This window comes from Alligator sinensis, unplaced genomic scaffold (assembly GCF_000455745.1).
Source record: "Alligator sinensis unplaced genomic scaffold, ASM45574v1 scaffold990_1, whole genome shotgun sequence".
In the NCBI taxonomy this organism is placed as follows: Eukaryota; Metazoa; Chordata; order Crocodylia; family Alligatoridae; genus Alligator; species Alligator sinensis.
The window spans coordinates 359,203-377,392 of NW_005842506.1; the positions used below are offsets into that span (position 1 = coordinate 359,203).

Consider the following 18,190-nt stretch of genomic DNA (forward strand, 5'->3'; position numbering starts at 1 on the left):
GTTCTGCCTCTTGAATCACAATTTTACTTATTGCAGTAGCTTGGTACTCAGTTGGAAGTCTACTCTTCTATCTGAAATCTTTTCAGCCTGTGAGCTCAGATGGCATTGCAGCACCACAGGCTTGTGCGCTCTTTCCTCATAAGTCTGGATTTTTGACTTGAAGACATCAGTTGAAATACAGAGTGAAAATATGGATGAACTGTTCTTGAATTGTTTAAAGTTACTATTATATGTATTAAATGCACTAATGAACTATTCTTCAGCTCTCTTTGTGTAAGTTCTCGGTGGCAACTCAACAGATTGTTATTGGGGGAAAAAACTTGCATGTTACTCAGGCTACAATTACTACCTATTTTTTTGTAAATATGCTATCCGCCTAAAGGGCAGAACCTAAATCCTGTAATGTGTACTGAAAATTAGATATCAGGTCTAAATATTGCAGTTGGGCATACTTTTTTCCCCGTTACAAAGAGGACTGTGGGGAATTCTTAGCTTTTTTACCAGTGATTTAGTTTGTGGATCTCATGATACATTATAAAAGGACTGATTCTGTCTGTAAGGAATCCCCTGCCGTGATAGAGGTGCACTTGACAACAGCCTTACAGTGGTGCTTTGCGATTTTTTTCTGTCATTTTTATAATTTTGAAAACCTATCCATTGCAACCAGATCTTGCTCCCCATGGTTTGCATGTTGAAATTCTTAACAAATCTCTTCAGGGAGAGGTAAGGCTTAGACAACATCCCCTTCGCTGCATGGTGAGGAGCCGTGGAACCAATCTCATTGTCTTCTCCAGTTCACTGCCTCTTCTGCTGCCTGTGGCACCCTCAACACAGTCCTCATCATCTTGTGCGCTGTTGGGGATGGTGGATGACCGGTATTTAGCAGAATTCTCAGATTTGTTAAAAGAGGCTGACAGGACCGTGACTGAGTGTAGCGAAGCTGCTGAGCGCAGGTCAAGCATGCACTGGGCATGAGCCGGGTAGGGCTAGGCTCTGTAAATCCATAGCCAGGCTCCCCACTTCCCCATGCTCTGCTTCATCCTTAAGCAGCCACAGCATGAGCTGGAGCCCCCTGAAAAGAGGAGCAACAGGGAAGTGGTGGTTCTTCGCGGTAGCCTGGCCTGCCCCCAGCTCCCCCTTCTCATATTTCATTGATTTCATAGACGTTCGGGCTGGAAGGGACTTTGAAGATCATCAAGTCCAGCCCTCCGCCCCAGGGGCAGGAAGTCAGCTAGGGTCAAAGGATCCCAGCAAGATAAAACATCCAAGCGTTTCTTGAATGAGTCCAGAGTCGGTGCCTGCACCACTTCTGGAGGGAGTCTGTTCCAGGTCTCGGGGGCTTGGACAGCCTGAAACAGTCTTGGAGGAGCTTATGACCGTTGGTCCTTGTTTTACCTTGGGGCGGTCTGGTGAACAGATGTTCCCCCAGATCCTGGTGCGCACCCCTGATGAACTTACAGGCTGCGCTTTTCCAGGCTGAAGAGTACCATAGCTCTCCGCCTCTCTTCATAAGGCCTATTGATCATGTGCGTGACTCTCTCAAGCTTCTCCACATCCTCCTTGAACTGCGGGGCCCAGAATTGGATGCAGTGCTCCAGCTGTGGCCTCACCAAGGCCGAGGACAGCGGGAGGATGACAGCCTGAGATGTGCTTGAGAAGCCAGAGGTAGGTTTGCTGTACCAGCTGCAACATCGCATTGACGGCTCATGTTCCTCTTGTGGTCAGTCACGACCCCCCAAGTCTCTCTCAGCCCTGGTGCTAGCGAGCCTAGCTGGCATCTGCCCTGATCTATCAGCCCAAGGTCAATCGTGGGCACTTCCCCAACAGGAGAGGCCTGTTCTCTGCGCATCTTGTCTCTGGTCCCAGCGGGACGCGCCTGGTGCAGGGGCTCTGCCTTCGGCGGCGCCGGGCGCTGCGCGGGGGCAGGGCAGGGCTGCGCGGAGCTGCCCCCGAGCGCGGTTCTGGTGCCGGTGCACGGGCATGGCCGGAGCCCAGTCCCCCCAGTCCCGCGCGTCCCGGAGCTGCCCCGCTTGCAGCCCGCCCCCGCTCCCGCCGCCGCCTCTGTGTGGGGAGCTGAGGGCGCCTCTCGGGCAGTGGGGCCCGGCCCCGGGAGCGTGGGGGAGCCGGCGTTCATGCTGCCAAACGCGCGGCCCTGGGGAGCCTCGTGGGCCGGGCCTGGGGTTGAGCACCCCGTTTGTGAGGGGAGAGGTGCGAAAGCCATCTCGGGGGGCGTCTGCGGTGGCGGGCAGTGGGAGCGCGGCGCCGCCTCCTTGCCTTTCCTGGAGGACAGGCAGCTCCAGCTCTGGGCTCGCACGTGTAGTAGTCATCGCAGAAATGTTTTCCAAACCTGAGCCTTTAAGGGCCGAAGGCTTGAGCCAAATGGAAGCGTTTGTGCCAGCGTTAGCACCGATCATGGGCGGGGGAGGGGGTGGCGTTGCCAGACGGATGCCGTTATGCCAGGCTCCGACGCAGAGCATGGGATGGGGGTCTCACCTGTCCTGTGGCTCGTTAGCTTGGAGGGATTGCTCCCTTTCTGTAGGTCTGCGGGTAAAAGAAGAGCAGGCTTTGCCCGTGTCAGATGGGGTGTGCATGTTGGGGGTGTAGAGGGCAGTGGCAGACCAAACTGACCCTCCGCTGCCATTAGGCCAATGGTCGGTGCAGCAGGAGAGGACGCTCTCTCCTTCGCTCCATTGTACCAGTTTCTGTGGCACGTCGGGGTCTCCACTAGTGCTGGGCCATTCGGGAGCTCTGTTAGACTAATGCCCTCCGAGCGCAGATTACAACCATCTCTCCCCTCCATGTGCAACAGCTAGAGATGGCAACAGTGTTGTTGGACAACAGCCCAGAAAACTTTGAGGAGCAGCCCGAGCTTTCTACCAGCCGCATACTCTGCTGACGTAGCCTGAACTTCAAAGGTGAGACTAAAAGCAAACAACAAAGGGGAAGGGCACTGGTCTGTGAACGGACTATTTATGGATGAGAAGTGAATAAATCCTTGAATTAATGGCTCTTGAACTTTGGGTAGCATCTAGAGAAGGAGGAAAATATTGAGAAGCTTAGCTGGGAGTGAGGGTATCAAGAAAGGAAGGGGTGGAGGCGGGGAAGTGACCCGGGAAGCAAGGGGGGAGAACTCAAAAGGTGTGGGGAGGGGGTGGAGAGGAGAAACGGGTGGCATTTGGAGAGAGAGAGAAGTACATCCTGACTTTTCTTTGTGAGTGAATGGGTGATGCTCACTAATCTGGGGCTGCCTCCAAACAGCATAAGATACCTCCTGCTTCACGTGAACATGTTGAAGGGGAAAAGACCTGTTTTATTTTTTAGAGACGAAGACCAGGGTTCTAGTTTGAAATGCTTCTTTGTATGTTTAGGGCCCTCATGCCACATGGATTTGGTGCACCCTGGGGCAGAGGAGTTAGGAGGAAAGGGAAGCAATTGGGAGAAATGTGGAGAGCTAGAAAGGGAGTTTATAACTAAGCTGCTGCTGACAGTCATGCTTCCCATTATGCAACATGGTTTTTGGTTTGTTCATGCTAAGAATCATATTATTGTTTTTTGAAATCTATAAAGTAGAAAGGCAGTGTCTGAATCCAGCATGTAAATCCACTCTTTTCCCCAAGGGCACTACAGCTATTACTGTGCCTTGCACTGGATTTAGATGTTGCTAGAATGCACTGTCACTTCTGTCTACTTACGGACCTGATGTAACAATAGGTTCAGACCAGCTCCACGTCACAAAACTCATTTGGCTTCTGCTTCAGAATTGTTCTTGGCAGAGAGATCTGTGAATGAAGGAAACCATTCTCTTAATCACAGTCTAAGAACCATATTTCATGGTGTACAAGTTGATGTGGTGTATAAGTTGACCCCATTTTTTCAGATCAAAAAAGTTAGGAGTTCTCTGGATCTGGGGTATAACTCAACCTAACTTTTTGGATCAGAAATATGGGGTCAGCTTATACCAGCCCCCATGCACCCTCCAGCGACAGCGATGCTGTTGGTGAGGAAGGTTGAGACGGCGGTGGGGGTCAAAAGTATTGATATGGTGTATAAGTCAAGGGACAAATTTTAAGGTAAATATTTATCTCCAAACCTCAACTTATACACCATGAACTATGGTATGTATGTGTAGGGGAAGTCCCTCTAGCTTTGGTGAGACGTACTGGAGGAAGAGCATGGGGAGAATTACGTCTCCCCAAGATGCGCTTGCTTCCAGTGTCAGGCTCTAAGGGTGTTAGCTGGCAACACGTGCTGAACTTAGTTCTACTCAGTTGACCTTTGTAGCTCTTTGCCTATAATTAGGGACCTACTGAATTCACGATGTCATGATTTTTGCGGAAACTGCAAATTTAGTTGGTCTCCACAAGAAAGCCTGGTACCTGGGAAAAGGCGCAGGGACTGTGAAAAGGTGAAAATCAGCAGTGAGCAGGGGAAAAAAAAGCTGAAAAACCCAGAAAAGGGCAGATAGACCTGGCATCCTGAAGCATGGAGAGAGAGAGAGCAGGGAGAGATTTTTACGGCACGGCGGCCCTCCCCCCTCTGGCTGAAAGGCCCCAGAAGTGCCTCCCCTCCCTGGAGATTGGCAGATGGCTGTCCTGTTAGCAAATGGTCATCTGTCGATGTCTGGGGAGGGGCAGGACTTCCAAGGCCCCTTGGCTAATCAGAGGCATGGGGGAAGCCCGCCATGCTCCACCGCAAAAATGGTGCCCAGTGCTGCACTTGCAGCACATTATCAGGGGGCAGCTGCCCTGAATTTGGTAGGTCCCTACCTATAATTGCAAGAAGAAGCCACTGTCATTCTCTGCAGAGGGATTCTCCACTGTCTCCATTCACACAGGGGCTGGCAGCTTTCCAGATGAAACTGGATGATTCAGAATGAGCCAACGCTACAACTCTCCATTTGTTTGGTAGGAAACATAACAGACAGCTAAAGATGTTTGTGTCATGTTTTTACAGTGCTTTGATGGTTAGCACCAGAAGATTCATTTAATGGGAGATCACATTTCCTCCTCATTTATTGAAACATGAAGACCAAAACCAAAGGAAAGAAGCGTAAGTTTACAGTTGACAAAGAAGGGTCAAGATCGAGTGAAGAGGAACTGGTAAAATGTTTGCGGCAGAAAGAAAAGAGAAGCAGGGGAAAGAAGGAAAGCAGTAAGATTGCAGCAGCGAGGGCCAAGCATTTTTGGAACAGCAAGGACAGAGAGTCGAGACGACTGGAAAGCAATGAACGGGAAAGGCAAAGAATGCACAAGCTCAATAATGCCTTCCAGGCCTTGCGGGAGGTCATCCCTCATGTAAGAGCCGAAAATAAACTTTCTAAAATAGAGACTCTCACACTGGCCAAAAATTATATTAAGTCACTGACCTCCACCATACTTAGTATGTCCAATGGACACTTTCCAGCTATTGAAGGATCAGGGCCCAGCGGGTCCAAATTGTACCAGCATTACCAACAGCAGCCAAGGGAAGAAGAACGTGAAGAACAACTAAAAAAATACTCCACGCAAATACAAAGCTTCAGCGAAGGCAGCTAAAGTTATCTACTGGCTTTGTTTTCTCCCATCCCCTCATTTTTGTGGATTTCAGCATTTGGAGAGTTGAGGGATTGTTTCCTCCAGTCTTTTTTTGAACAATCAGACAAAATTTAGTGACTACATCTCATGGTGCACATTGAAATTATCTGAAATTGTACATGAAGATTTTTCAAGGAGTTCAGTAATTTTTTTGGATGTCTCAGTGTTTGCGTCCCCAGAGAGTTGGGTACTTGGGACTTTGTGAAGATTAGGCTTTTTTAAGGTTTTTTGAATTGGTGTTCAACTGTAGAAACACCTCAACTCACTAGTCTTTCTGCAGAATCCTGGCTGTAACATTTGTTCCTTCAGATGAAACTATTTAGTGGACAATCTGGTGCACAAACAATGAAATATTGATGCTCCTGTATGGTGCTTTGATAGCAGCCAGACACTTGAAGAAAATACTTAGCTGATTTGAGCTGGGATAAAAGGAATAATTTGTTTAATTACAATTACAATTACAGGGAACTATACTGAATACTATATTCGGTACTTAAATGTCCTGCTACTAAGGAGAAAGAATAAAGTTCATGATAATAGAAATGTATTTGAGCAGCTTGATTATTCCAGTCCAGCAGATGGGCAACTTTCCGTCACACTAACAAAGTTGTATGGTGCATTTTGGTCCTACTTCAAAACTCACCAAAGCTAGATGTACTACTGTACTTAAATGCACAAGAATCTGAACTTTGCTGCACCATATACATTTGAAAGTTGTTTTAATTTGAATACCAAGATTTCTTAGATTGTCAGCTTTTCAGGGCAAGGATGTTGATTTGGCTGTGTTTGCACGGCACCTAGCCCTGTGAAAACTTAGTCCCCACAGGGCCTTTTGAGTGCAATTGGGGGCAATTATAATATCATAGGCAAATCATTTATGATGTTTGTAAAATTATGATGACAGAAATGTTTTATTTCCAATGTGTTGTTTGCAAGTTAGATATTGATAATATATCTAATTAAATTGAAGTCTGCTAACAGCCTGCTTTGTAATCAGGTTGGGTTTATACTGGGTTTGTACTAGGCTCCGGTATCATGAAATTTGAATGAGGCAGAATTTCTTAAAACAAGAAAATTGGTTTCTTTTTATTCCTAAAGTTTGTATATGACTAAGAAAGCCTGATATCCCCTCTGTCTTGTGCTTTCCTCATACCCACAAATAAGCTAAAGTCTCTTTGCTTGGAAATGTGGTGCACGTACAGTTTGTATCGGAGCTCCGTCTGCCTGTGGTCACACAGTCCTCATAGTAGCAGGATAATTGCCGGATAGTTGGACTCCATACAGCCATGAGGTGGAGCATCGTGCACGCTACCTCTTTCTCTTTGCTGGATGGGGCTGTGCCTTTTGCAAGCTGGGGCGGGAGGGGTGGTGTTGAAGAGACCTTTGTTGATCCTGCACCCCTGGTTCTCCACCTGCAGCTGAGCAGTAGTTCTGTCCTTATGACTCCTCTCTACTTTAAGGCTTGATTTAATTGAGAGAGGATTTAGCCCTTTTATATGTTGTAACATGTTGTTTATTTAATTCTGGCAGGACTGGTAAGGCGATGTTTTCATTTGGAAGAAAGTTTAAGGTTTCACAGACAGGCCAGTAAAGAATACCAGTTCCTCTCTTCTGCCATAGCTACTTGCAGGTATGATGTAGAATAATGTTACGTTTTTTGCATTCGGCTAACAGAATCGTGGAGGGAAGGAGGGAATTGTGTTTTGCCTCATCAATTTAAGATTTTCCAATTCCAAATCTAATTTCTCTCTGCCAAGGATTTGCCACAGCAGATCAGACCACTGCGTGAGCCAGTTGGGAATCTCAACTCATATAGTGGCCACAGTGTGCCCGTTATGTCCCTATCTTATTGGATAACTTTCCACATGAGATGACTGGCTGTGTTGGGTCAAGGAGGATTGGGTTGTTGTTGTAGGCCTGATAGTTCAGGAAATATATATGTGAGGAAAGGATTTTTTGGGTAATATCATTTATTGGACTGTATAGTTGGGAGAGATGTTAGACAAGCACTAATTGAACACAAGCACTAAGAACACTAAGTGCATTTGCCTAGGTCTGATGAAAGGCATTTTCTCTCGCTTGCTTTTTACATGCATGAGAAGAGGCCCTTTAAGTCTTAACTGCTCACTGATTTCACCTGCCACCAATCAGGTTAGAGTGACCCTAAAATCCTCTTCTGCAGCCAATGCAGATTCTGAAACGGAGGGGATGTGATAGACTCTGAGGGTCTTCAGATTTCTTTACTTGATGAATTGGGAGAGAGACACTTTACAGCCCATAAGCACTTTTCATTGCAGGGGAACCTGTAGTTTAGGCTTGGTTGGCAATATAGAGTTTTGTTTGAGACCAGTGACAGACAGCTTGCACAGGCAATACCTCCCTGCAGCGCTGCAGACTCCCAAGAGAAAGCAGACCTGCTTACATTCATGTTGATAGAGGATCTGCATAGAGAGCCACTCTTTGAAAATGAGCTCCTGTTTCCCCCAGATAGTTAAACTTCAGGGGTCAGAGTGTGTGTGTGTGTGTGTGTGTGTGTCTTTTCCTCCTTGCGAAACATCAGGGTTGAAATTTTGGCTTCATAGAAGTCAATGGTAAAACAAAAGCTTTCTTACACTTTTATTTGAAACACCCAAATTCTGGTGAGGTGTAATTTAAACCATAGTGTTACATATCCAGGGGTCCAAAATGAATTCGTTAAGAGGGTTCTGATCTGCCTGCATAACTAGTGTCGAAATTTAGACCATGTTAGCAAATGAGGCTGCTCAGGATTTTGTCCCCTTGTAGAATTTGAACAACCTCTGATGGTAGCTGGAGAAAGCCAGCTGAGGAGGAATAAAGCTACAACAGCTGGGAAGCAGCCAAACTGGAAAGGCTAATAAAGGTCAGAAACATTTTTAAACAATTGCAATGTAAACACTGGGCTGTTTGTGTAAGTGGTGAGGCACGTGACAACAGCAGCACAGCATCCCTTACACCTGGATCTGTGGAACAACTCCTTTTTTTCTACAGCTAGTTACTTACATTTTAAATAAAGAGAGCTACACAGTACCATTCCTGGGCCTGACACAGCCTCATCCACTGGAGGCCATGGCAGAGGGAAGTCTTAGTACCATGGTTATTCAAGAATGTGGTCCGAATTGTTTGATCATAGACTCCTTGTGAATCACCTTTCCCTCCCACAAATCCCCAAGGATCCCATCAGGTTTGTGGGCTACAATCTCTGGCCAAAGGGGAATGATGATGAATTCTCCCCCTTGGCTTCACTGAGCATGGGAGGGACTTGCTCAATTGATCTAGCTGCAGCTTCCCTGGAGAAGTCTCTTCTGGTGAGGTTCACTGTAGCAGGCGTAATAGACCCCAGCTACCTAGCTTTTCAAGACTGCTGCTCACTACTCCAGCAATACCTATTCTTGCATTGCTTTAAAAAAAAAAAAAAAAAAAAGTTATTCTGTATACATTTCTTGCAAAGAATTGGCCACAACAATTTTAGCAGCCATGTAACAAACCTCCCTTTGTAACACTTAATTATTTTACAAGGCAGTGGGAAGAATTGTGGTATGAACAAAAGCTTCTTTCCTTTTAAAATATGCTAGAGAATTGATGCGAGTACACACTTTAGAAGGGAATTGACTGGAATTACCATAGTCCCTGGATGCTTGAACCAAGCAGAAAATGCTTTGGTCAGAAATCAGAGGGTACTGCATGCAATACTAGTTTTATTATTATGCCTAATATTAGAGAAAAATAGTATTACAGCTAGTTACAACTGATGTTGTGGCAGACCGTGGTCAATCTTGGAGATAGATATAGGCCCTAAATCAGTAAACATGTAACTTGCTTAAAATGATCCCTTTTTAGAAAATCACTTATACAGATGCTTAAAGTTAAGTAGTTGTTTACTACATGTTTTCATGAAGCTATCCAGGGTCTCTAGGGACCCTATTTAGGGACATAACTTTCATAAGTGGCAACAAATAGCGTCTAGAAAAAAAAAATCTAATTCTTGTAAGGTTCTTTAAACTTTCTCAATCCCATGCTTTACAATGGAGATTCCCACTGCAGCGTTCTGCAGACTTTTTAAGTCCTTCCACAAAGGACTTTTTTGACAAGACAGCATTTTAGCTTCCATGTGTATCATTGGCTGGACCTAATGCTTAGTACAAATAAGAAAGCATTATTTTAAGTTATTAAAGAATTTGACAAGCCATACTGCATTACGCTGAACAAATGCAGTATCAGGCAGTCAATGGTACAAAGAACAGATCTAAAAGGTACACTTGCCCTGAGCAAATACTGGCTGTCAGCTATGACCTGCTTATGACTAATATGAACAAAACTGTTTGCTACTTTAGTATGTATCCTATAATATACATGCCTTCGTAGTCTCAGGAAAATAGCTAACCCTAGTGTTGCAGTACCTCTTGTGCGTGCAAATTAATTGGGGATCACACAACAAGTAACCGGTTTCTGACAAAAATCAATCTTATTGTGCAAGACCATTTCAAAAACTGCAGTCAACTTTCATTAATGAGCCTTTTTAAATCTGTTTGTTTGTTTAACATGAGCTTTTTTGTAGTGAAGCAGACAGACATGAGTTGGCAACCCAGGGAGAAATAAAAACATGCAAGATTACATTAATTTTAGAACAAATTTTATTGACTCAGTATTCGACACATAAGACTAGATTATTGAACATGTAAACATTAGATATTCAAAAGGAAAGTATCAATGACCTTCTCATATAGTGCAGAGAAAAAGCAAGCCTAGTAAATTATCTAAGAGTAAATGTGAGAAATCTATTAACTATGTTTGAGACAACTTGTGTGATTTATAGAACTGTGTGCATATTAGTATTTATAGGAATTAATGCAAATACAGTGTCACTAAATATTTACACCACGATGTAGATGTAAAAATCACAGAAAACTATAATTACTTAATGGAAAGTCGGCAGTTTGCCCAGACAATATAGGATATGGGATATTTAAGAATCTTTATTTCACATTTGGACTTTTGAAACAATTTCTCTTGGCATTAAAATATCAAATATACATTTGGAATACATGCAAACAAAACAGCTTTACATCTACAAATGCACTACTTGACACCACAACAGACTATGTAATTCATAAAAAAATAACTCCATATACAATCACATACACAACATTGGGAAATAGGCTGTAAACTCACACTTGAGTGCTACTAATTAGACACATGAGTGCAGAGGCTGCTAGAAAATGGCAATTACTGTGCTCCAGCAGCCTCCTGCATCTCGTGTATCAGCATCCCCACACTTAAAAATGGCAGTGGAGGCACCTGAACTAAAGCTCATTGAACAAACCCCCTGCCACCATTTTTAAGCATGGGGACGCTGATACATGAGACACTGCAGTGTTTTAATTAGAGCGGCTCTAAGAGCGGCTCTAATTAAAGCATCATGGCATCTCATGTATCAATGTATCAGCGACTCTTGGAGCCGCTCTAATTAAAGTGCTGCCCTCCACCCCCGAAGCATGTGTAAAAGTGCCCTCTGACCCTGATTCTGCTCTCACTGAACTCCCATGGAGTTGAAGGTACAAGATCAGTCCTTCAACAAGAATCTCCAAGCTTCTGACCTTGCCAAGTGTTGGGTGTCTTTCTGAAACCAGTGGGAGACAGTTGGCTTCAGCACTTTCAGGGAGGTGACTGGCACCCATAGGATTGGTTTTAAAATAAAAAAAATTAGATAATAATTTAAGATTAACTAAGATTCCAAAGAAGGATGAAAGTGGAAGTTCTCTTTTGAGCACTAGCACTACAGTGATGTATTAATTCACTAGAAGAAGAGCTGGAAATATAATTAAGATGGAACATTTAGTTCAAACTCACAGCAGAGCCACAGGCTAAGTGCACAGGGGCAGAACTCCACATGCTTCATAGAATTAATTTGGATTTCTACCTGTATAATGTTAAAATCAGACTTATGACCTTTCCATTCTCTCTGTAGAAAAAAGACTCATACAAAAGCATGATTTGTAAGCAGTTGGAGTATTGCCCAGATCCTTAAATATATTTAGATGCCTAACACCCCCTTACCTTAGTAGGAGTTTGTTATTTAATGCCTTTGAGTATCAGGACAAGGGAAGAAATAAAAAGCAGATTTGTCATTCTTAGGTTTGATATTTAGGCCCAGATCCTACCACCCCTATTCACAAAGAACAGGACCATACCATACTGAAATCTGTGGAAGTATTTGTGAAATAGAATGTTACTTTGCCCCGAGTCAAGGTAGCAGATAAAGGGCATGAACAGGCATAAGTAGGATTTGCAAAAGAAAAGATTTGCTGGTTCCAAAAATGTCTGCAGAATCGGGCCATGTATTTTATGCTGTTGTGCAATCACTTTAGCTTCCTGTAAATCAAATCACATTGATACAATTTTTAAAATCCAAGGAAGAAACTGGAGACTAGTATACAAGATGCATGTGTATATGAGGGATGTAGGGAAGGAGATTAAATATTTTTTATAAAAAATAAATATGCAATGCAAGTTTGCAAAGATAGTCACATTCATCTGGTTTTACAGCAGCTATGTCAAAGGTCTTTTCTTATGGTTCCTAGCAGCGCCCGTCTGCTCTGACAAATTGTGTGTCAGTTCTCTCAGGTCATTCTTCATCAACACTGGTAGAAGCTATTTAATATTAAAAAGCACATAGCAAATTCCAGGTCTAAAAATACATCAAAATTATCAGAGAGCTACTTTTTTCTGAGCAGTAATGATGTCAGTTTGATAAGCCCTACAGTTTGTTTCTCTTTACATTGTTTTGAGAATGAGCAATGCCCAGTATACAGGCAACAGAACATATTAACAACTAACAGCATTTCTGTCTAGTTCCTGTCCTTCGATAACCATAACGTTGGCTTTAGACTGGTCTCCTTTCCTTCCATTCTCCCCATCTTCTGGATCTATTGATTTTGCCAAATGTTCTTCAGAGGTATCTTGTAAAGCAACCTTAGGAGCTTCTGTTGCATTTCCTCTGACTGTAATGTGTTCCCATCCACCCTACCAGAAAATGTAAAATAATAATATGGAAACATCATAATTCAGTTACACAATGTGATTCAATACTTTGTTTAGAACAAGGAACTTACTCCTATCTAGGGAGAAAATTCCCTCCTAGGACTCTTTGAAAGAAAGGCTTTCTGGTAAAACCCTGACATGATATCACACATACCGCATTTACTCTCACACCACATGCACCTTTAACTCAAAGTAAACATCCAACTGGGATATGATTGCACAAGACAAGTGACTGCCACACTGGAATGGAAGCTTGGAGATGCTGGAATGGCTTTTGCGGGCTGTGCTTGCATCCTGGCCACATGGAGCAGTGGCAGAGTCCACTTATCCATGGGCACATCTACACAAGCAATTAATTTGCAGCAATAAACTCTGGTGCATACTGCATTGGAGTATATTGCTCCTGGGCATGCCATTTGAATGTGTGCCTGGGACCACAGCATGCTGAGCCAGGTTGGAGTATCCCTGGCTGGCAGAAGGCCCAGGGGAGAGGGGGAGTGTCAGTTTGCCAGCCTAGGGCTGCTCTGATCCAGCAAAATGTTCTGCAGAGGGGCTGGTTGGGGCATAAGGGTGCTCTAGTTCAGGGCTAGCCAGCAGGGAGCCCCTGCACTGAAGCACCCTCATACCCTAGCCAGCTGGGTCAGTGTCTACATGTGCGCTGCTGTGCGTGAAAAAACTCTGCAGCAGGACAGTACAAGTACTATCCTGCTGCAGAGTTTATTAGTTTCCTGTGGCCTAACAGGGCCACACATGTAGAGCCAATGCATTTACTGCAGAGCTAATTGGGCAAGTTCCCAGTAAATATCTTGTGTAGATGTGTCCAGTGTCATTCACCTTTGCCCTGCGATATGCAGATAGAGGTTTACTCTTTTTACAGCCACTGCCAAATTGCCAGTAGCATTTGGCAATGAGGGGGGCTATAGAGCTGCAGATGGGGTCCATTTCCTGGCATCACTCACTATCCATCTCTGCTCCATGCAGCGAGTGAGCCCATGCTGTGGCAGATAAGACTGGGAAAAAAAATCGCTTCTGGATTCTGCCTTCCCAAAACAAGGTGTATGTCTTATTCAGGGGGATGTGTCATGTGAATAAATATAGTCACTTCCCAGGGGAGCTGTGTAGATTTACTGGTTCCACAAAAACAAAGGGGTCAAATCTCCTAGGCTCTTATTTTCTGGGTACCTTAGTCACAATGACTAAAAGAAATGAGGCACACAAGGCAAGGAACCAACTTTTCTAGAGAATGGAGCTTGGGGGAACTACTGACTTCACTCAAGGGGTCAAGAGGAGTTCTGCTGTCACCTTCAAAGTGGTCTGGATTTCTCCAAAAATATTTTTAAAAGCTGCACTCTAAATGCTGTAGAACTGCAATAGAGAGCAATGGGATCATCACATACAGGCCAAGACTACTTTTTTTTTTAAAATGCTGCTATATTAGTTCCTGTATTTTAAATTGTTCTGTTCAAACCTTTTAATTTCCTATTTAAAATAATGAACCTTGAGAGCAGGGCAGGTCAAACTTCCTAACCCTTCCAGCTGCAAACCAAAATCTTGGCGCAGCTGAGAGCTGTAGGACACAAACTTTTGAGATGTGTGTATCCCAGAGTCAGTGATCTGCACACAGTGCCCCAGCTCACATAATAATTAATCATTAAAAAATGATTTCTTAGAATCAATAATAAGCAAGACCTGAAGAAAACAAAAAATAGAAAATAATAAATTAACAGATAAATAAAAACATTATTTTTCTCTCCAAGTCTCTTTACTGTCCTTGATAGACAGCGCTGAGCAAACTGACAGTGCCCCAAAACTGAAACCTATTTGGATACTAACTCTGGAACAAATTTTTGCCTTCAGCACTTACCCCAATGCCGTAGTCCCACGAGAGCCCTTTGGGTTCCAGTGGCTGAACTCCTTTCCGATGACAGACTGTCCCGCAGCTTAGGCTGTGACTTCCCTGAACTTTATCAGCTATCACCCAGACCTTTTAAAAAGAAATAGAAAAGAAGTATTTTAGCCCCACCAAATGAAAACTGTGACAATCCATGCAAGAACAGTCCATGTGATAGGATTCAGTGACTTTACTTACAGCATTAACCACCTAATTTGGGCAGAGAGAAACCTGAACAAAGCACATCTTGGCAGTGAAAACAATTCCAGACAGTAAGACTTCACAAGTTTACAAACCATGCTTTTTACACTGTCTCACTGGGACAGCAAAAGGTGGTGTTACTATTTCACAGGGCATGGACAGATGTACACATATTCTGGTGTAATGTATAGCAGTTTGTATACCAGTGCACCAGATTTAGGACACAGACAGACAGCTGTCCACACAATAGCTACTACTGTGCCTTGCCCTTAGGTGGTAGGGGAGCACTCTTGTTTGTCTTTAGCAAACTGCTGTCCCAGGACTGATGTGGACAAATTAAACCTAAGCTTGATTCTTACAGGGCAAGATCTCCAGTTACAAGGGTTTACATCATCTGTCCATTTTTTTTGTTTTTAAATAAAGGTATAATACCAATTATACTAGTATATAAATATTTCATCTTTTTATGCCTTAGTTCTCAGGTTGCCATTAGGATGCATTTAGATCACTGCCTTATGGAAGAAATGAGATGAGAAACCAGTGTTTAATGAGGATTTTGCCATATTATTTATAATTAATGAGATGCAAAGGAATTTAATACAGACCTGGTCCAGGGGCCCTACAGAAACTTTACGAATATTATTAGACACATGGTCCCAGCTAGATCCTTGAGGGTAGCTTGGTGTGATTCCTTGACGGTACCAGAGATTACCTATACAAATAGACAGGATTTAATTTATATAAAGAAGTGTGGTCTTTTACTCACAGCGCAGATTTGATTACATAGGAGGCTGATATTAAGCACTATAAGATCAGTGGTAATACATATTTATCCTTTACAGCAAGGGTTGGCAATGTTTTTGCAGCAGAGGCCACTTTAACGGAGCTTAATTCTCAGTGCAGGCAACATGCAATCCAGCCTACGCTGTTGCTGCTGGAGCTGCAGTCATTGCTCCCCCTCCTACAGTGCTGCTGCTGCTGTCACTACCACTTCTCCCCACCATCCAGATGCAACAGTACTACTAAAGCCCCTTCCACAACTCCCACCCCCACCAAAACAGTGCAGAATCCCTCCAGGTACTGGATGGCTAACTTCTGCTTTAGGGCATCTGGTTGCATTTTCCCCCCCGATGTGTTAAGAATTAGAGAAATGTAATTCATGTTTTTGGAATTTATCCTTTTACAAGATTCCTAAAGGATGGCACAACTCAAATTTGTAGACCTCCTTGGGGGAAAAGATCTTGTATTCTAAATCTATATAAAGAACAAGGTGTACCAATGATGTTAAAATAAAGCAAAGAAGAAGAAATCTCTCAGGAAGAAGGTTGCACTGTTAAAAACTTGAAAGAATACTTTAATTTTGTCTCTAGACAATAGACCAATTTGTTTGGTGTGGTTTTCTGAATGTTACACTACACTTCCTGCTGTTTTGCACACTTCTGGGTTTCTGGCAGGGATCCTCAGGTACAAAACTCTTCTTTAGGAAAGTCCAGCAAAGAATTAAACAAACGTTGCACATGCAGTATCCCATGTTATCTATAGGTGCCTACACACAAGCAGCAAGGCTGCTCCGACATGTTGTAATTACAGCACATTGGAGCAGACTCGATTAATTGAGTCTGCTGGAGTGCGGCAATTACCGTGCTCCAGCAGCCTCCAACATCTCATCAGCCTCAAGCGGCTGGAGCTCTTTATGGAAAGTTCATTCAACAAGCTTTAGATAAAGTGCCTCCGCTGCCATTCTGAAGTGCAGGGACTCTTGAGACGCGAGGCGCTCCAAGCTGCTCTAATTAAAGCATCCCCCCCCCACATGCGTGCACACAGTCTCCCAGACCATGTGTATAAATATCCCATGATATTAGCTATGTGAAAATACAAACATAGATGTGAGAGATTACCCAGACAGAGGACTGCATGGTGAGCATAGTCCACTGACTTCATTAGAGCAATGTCAATTTATACCAGTTGAATATCTGGCTCCGAGCCTCATTTTAAAACAGTCAGACCTCTGTTGGGTCATTCAGTGCTTGTCATTTAGTAACATAAATAATAAAACAACTCACCATTTTTATCCATCACAAACACGGATGTCCTTCCTACTGAGACTTGTTTTAATTTCTGCTTTTGAGGTGAAGGAATATGATACCAACAATCACCTAGAAGTTGGAAATAATTGAAGGAGGTGCTGAAAAAACAGCAATAAAAATATATTGCAGTATACCAAATAAGCTTTGTATTGGACATTGGAGTTTCACAAGCATAAAAATACCCATCTATGCAAGACAACGGTGAATCGTGTATTTACTAGCCAGGCTTTACAGTGATGCAGAACAACTATTTTCTTGTAACATACGGTCATGTGAAGTGAGTAGAAAATTAAGTGTCCTCATTAAAATGTTTACTTTTCAATGTACCCTTTTGCTTGTCTGTTGGAAAGAAATCTCTCATGTAGATCAGGTATTTCAGGCACTGCTTTCCTACATGTATTGTAGTTATTGATAACCATCTCTACTGAAGAGAGTTAAGTTTTCCCCAGTAGACACCTGGGCAAAGAAATAGTAATCTTGTGTGGCTAGGCACATGATCTGGGAAAAGCTGCTCCTCCTATCAGTTTGGACCCCACGCAGTCTTTTCGAAATTGAATAAAAGGACAGCAGCTGGGCTTTTCAGAGAAGCTTTGGGATTTAATAAGACTGGGTTTTCACTGATTTTTGGACTTCTTTTTGAAAATTCCTGTTGCTAATTTTACAAATTCTTTTGTTGAAATCACAGGAATTTGTAAGAGTCTAAACTGGCAAAATAAGCTGTGGGGTAAAAAAGACTTTTGTCTGATGGGAAGGGTATGATAGGAGCTCTGGCAGAAACCACCTTAAAAAGAGTCTTCCAAAGTCTTACAGCTTTTCTGGCTGCAGCAAAATATGACTAGGTGCTATGAGAGGTGCTGGCAGTAAAGGCAGGCACAGCCAAAGCACTCCCCCTTGAACTACACCACGAGAGTTAGAATCTGCTTCACGCAAAGCAATATCTGCTTCAGGCAAAACTCAGCATTTTCAGCACTTTGGTGGGTGAAATACTTCCTGGTTCTCTCTAACCTGACTTCTAGGAGTTTGGATTGAGAAATTCAAGGTGGGATAGCTTTCACCTCTGTAAAACAGCACAGCCTGGTAGGGGAGGCTAGGAAACTTTTCTTGGCTATCTAAGAAGTTACCCAGCTGTGTAGCAAAGAAAGAGGAATTCATTCCATGGGTCTGCGCACATTAAATTTATGCTTTTTAATGCACATGAATGTAAGTTAAGGTATGCCGTTTAGACTGTACCAGCCTCACAGGTATTGCAGTGACAACATCCAAATGCCTCAGCCCTGCACCCATTTGGTCCCATTATCCTTTCACTGTGAGAAGCCCTGCCACAGAGGACAGCACTCACCTGCAGGTCTTTTAGGAGACACTGAACCACGGTAGAATGC

General features: G+C 43.5%; 2 protein-coding genes across 4 annotated transcripts in view; one reads left to right on the forward strand and one right to left on the reverse strand.

The window, feature by feature from the left end:
* The first annotated feature begins 2,806 nt into the window (after nucleotides 1-2,806).
* On the forward strand, nucleotides 2,807-8,442 carry BHLHA15 (basic helix-loop-helix family member a15). 2 transcript variants are annotated; one of them, XR_003095853.1, is made up of 3 exons: nucleotides 2,807-2,915; nucleotides 7,104-7,203; nucleotides 8,358-8,442. XR_003095853.1 is itself a non-coding variant. In XM_014523573.2 (2 exons), exon 2 carries the CDS (start codon nucleotides 5,022-5,024, stop codon nucleotides 5,532-5,534), a length of 513 nt encoding a protein of 170 aa, XP_014379059.1. In that variant the 5' UTR covers nucleotides 2,807-2,915; nucleotides 4,954-5,021; the 3' UTR covers nucleotides 5,535-5,645. The 2 variants fall into 2 exon arrangements, 1 of the variants encoding a protein (XP_014379059.1); XM_014523573.2 differs by lacking the exons at nucleotides 7,104-7,203; nucleotides 8,358-8,442 and adding an exon at nucleotides 4,954-5,645.
* A 2,558-nt stretch (nucleotides 8,443-11,000) lies between these two features.
* The window catches only part of TECPR1 (tectonin beta-propeller repeat containing 1), a 38,517-nt gene continuing 31,327 nt past the window's right edge, over nucleotides 11,001-18,190 (reverse strand). For both annotated transcript variants that reach the window (XM_025213110.1, XM_006031459.3), the window contains exons 21-25: nucleotides 18,151-18,190; nucleotides 16,788-16,880; nucleotides 15,330-15,436; nucleotides 14,497-14,616; nucleotides 11,001-12,614 (exon numbers count right to left, since the gene is read on the reverse strand). The exon at nucleotides 18,151-18,190 is cut by the window's right edge and continues 111 nt beyond it. In XM_025213110.1, coding sequence (XP_025068895.1) covers nucleotides 12,417-12,614; nucleotides 14,497-14,616; nucleotides 15,330-15,436; nucleotides 16,788-16,880; nucleotides 18,151-18,190 — 558 coding nt within the window. In that variant the 3' untranslated portion in view covers nucleotides 11,001-12,416. The remainder of the gene's footprint in view (nucleotides 12,615-14,496; nucleotides 14,617-15,329; nucleotides 15,437-16,787; nucleotides 16,881-18,150) is intronic.

Bases quoted from the DNA above. Each gene is read 5' to 3' on its own strand.
- BHLHA15 (XM_014523573.2), top strand. From the start codon at position 5,022: ATGAAGACCAAAACCAAAGGAAAGAAGCGTAAGTTTACAGTTGACAAA.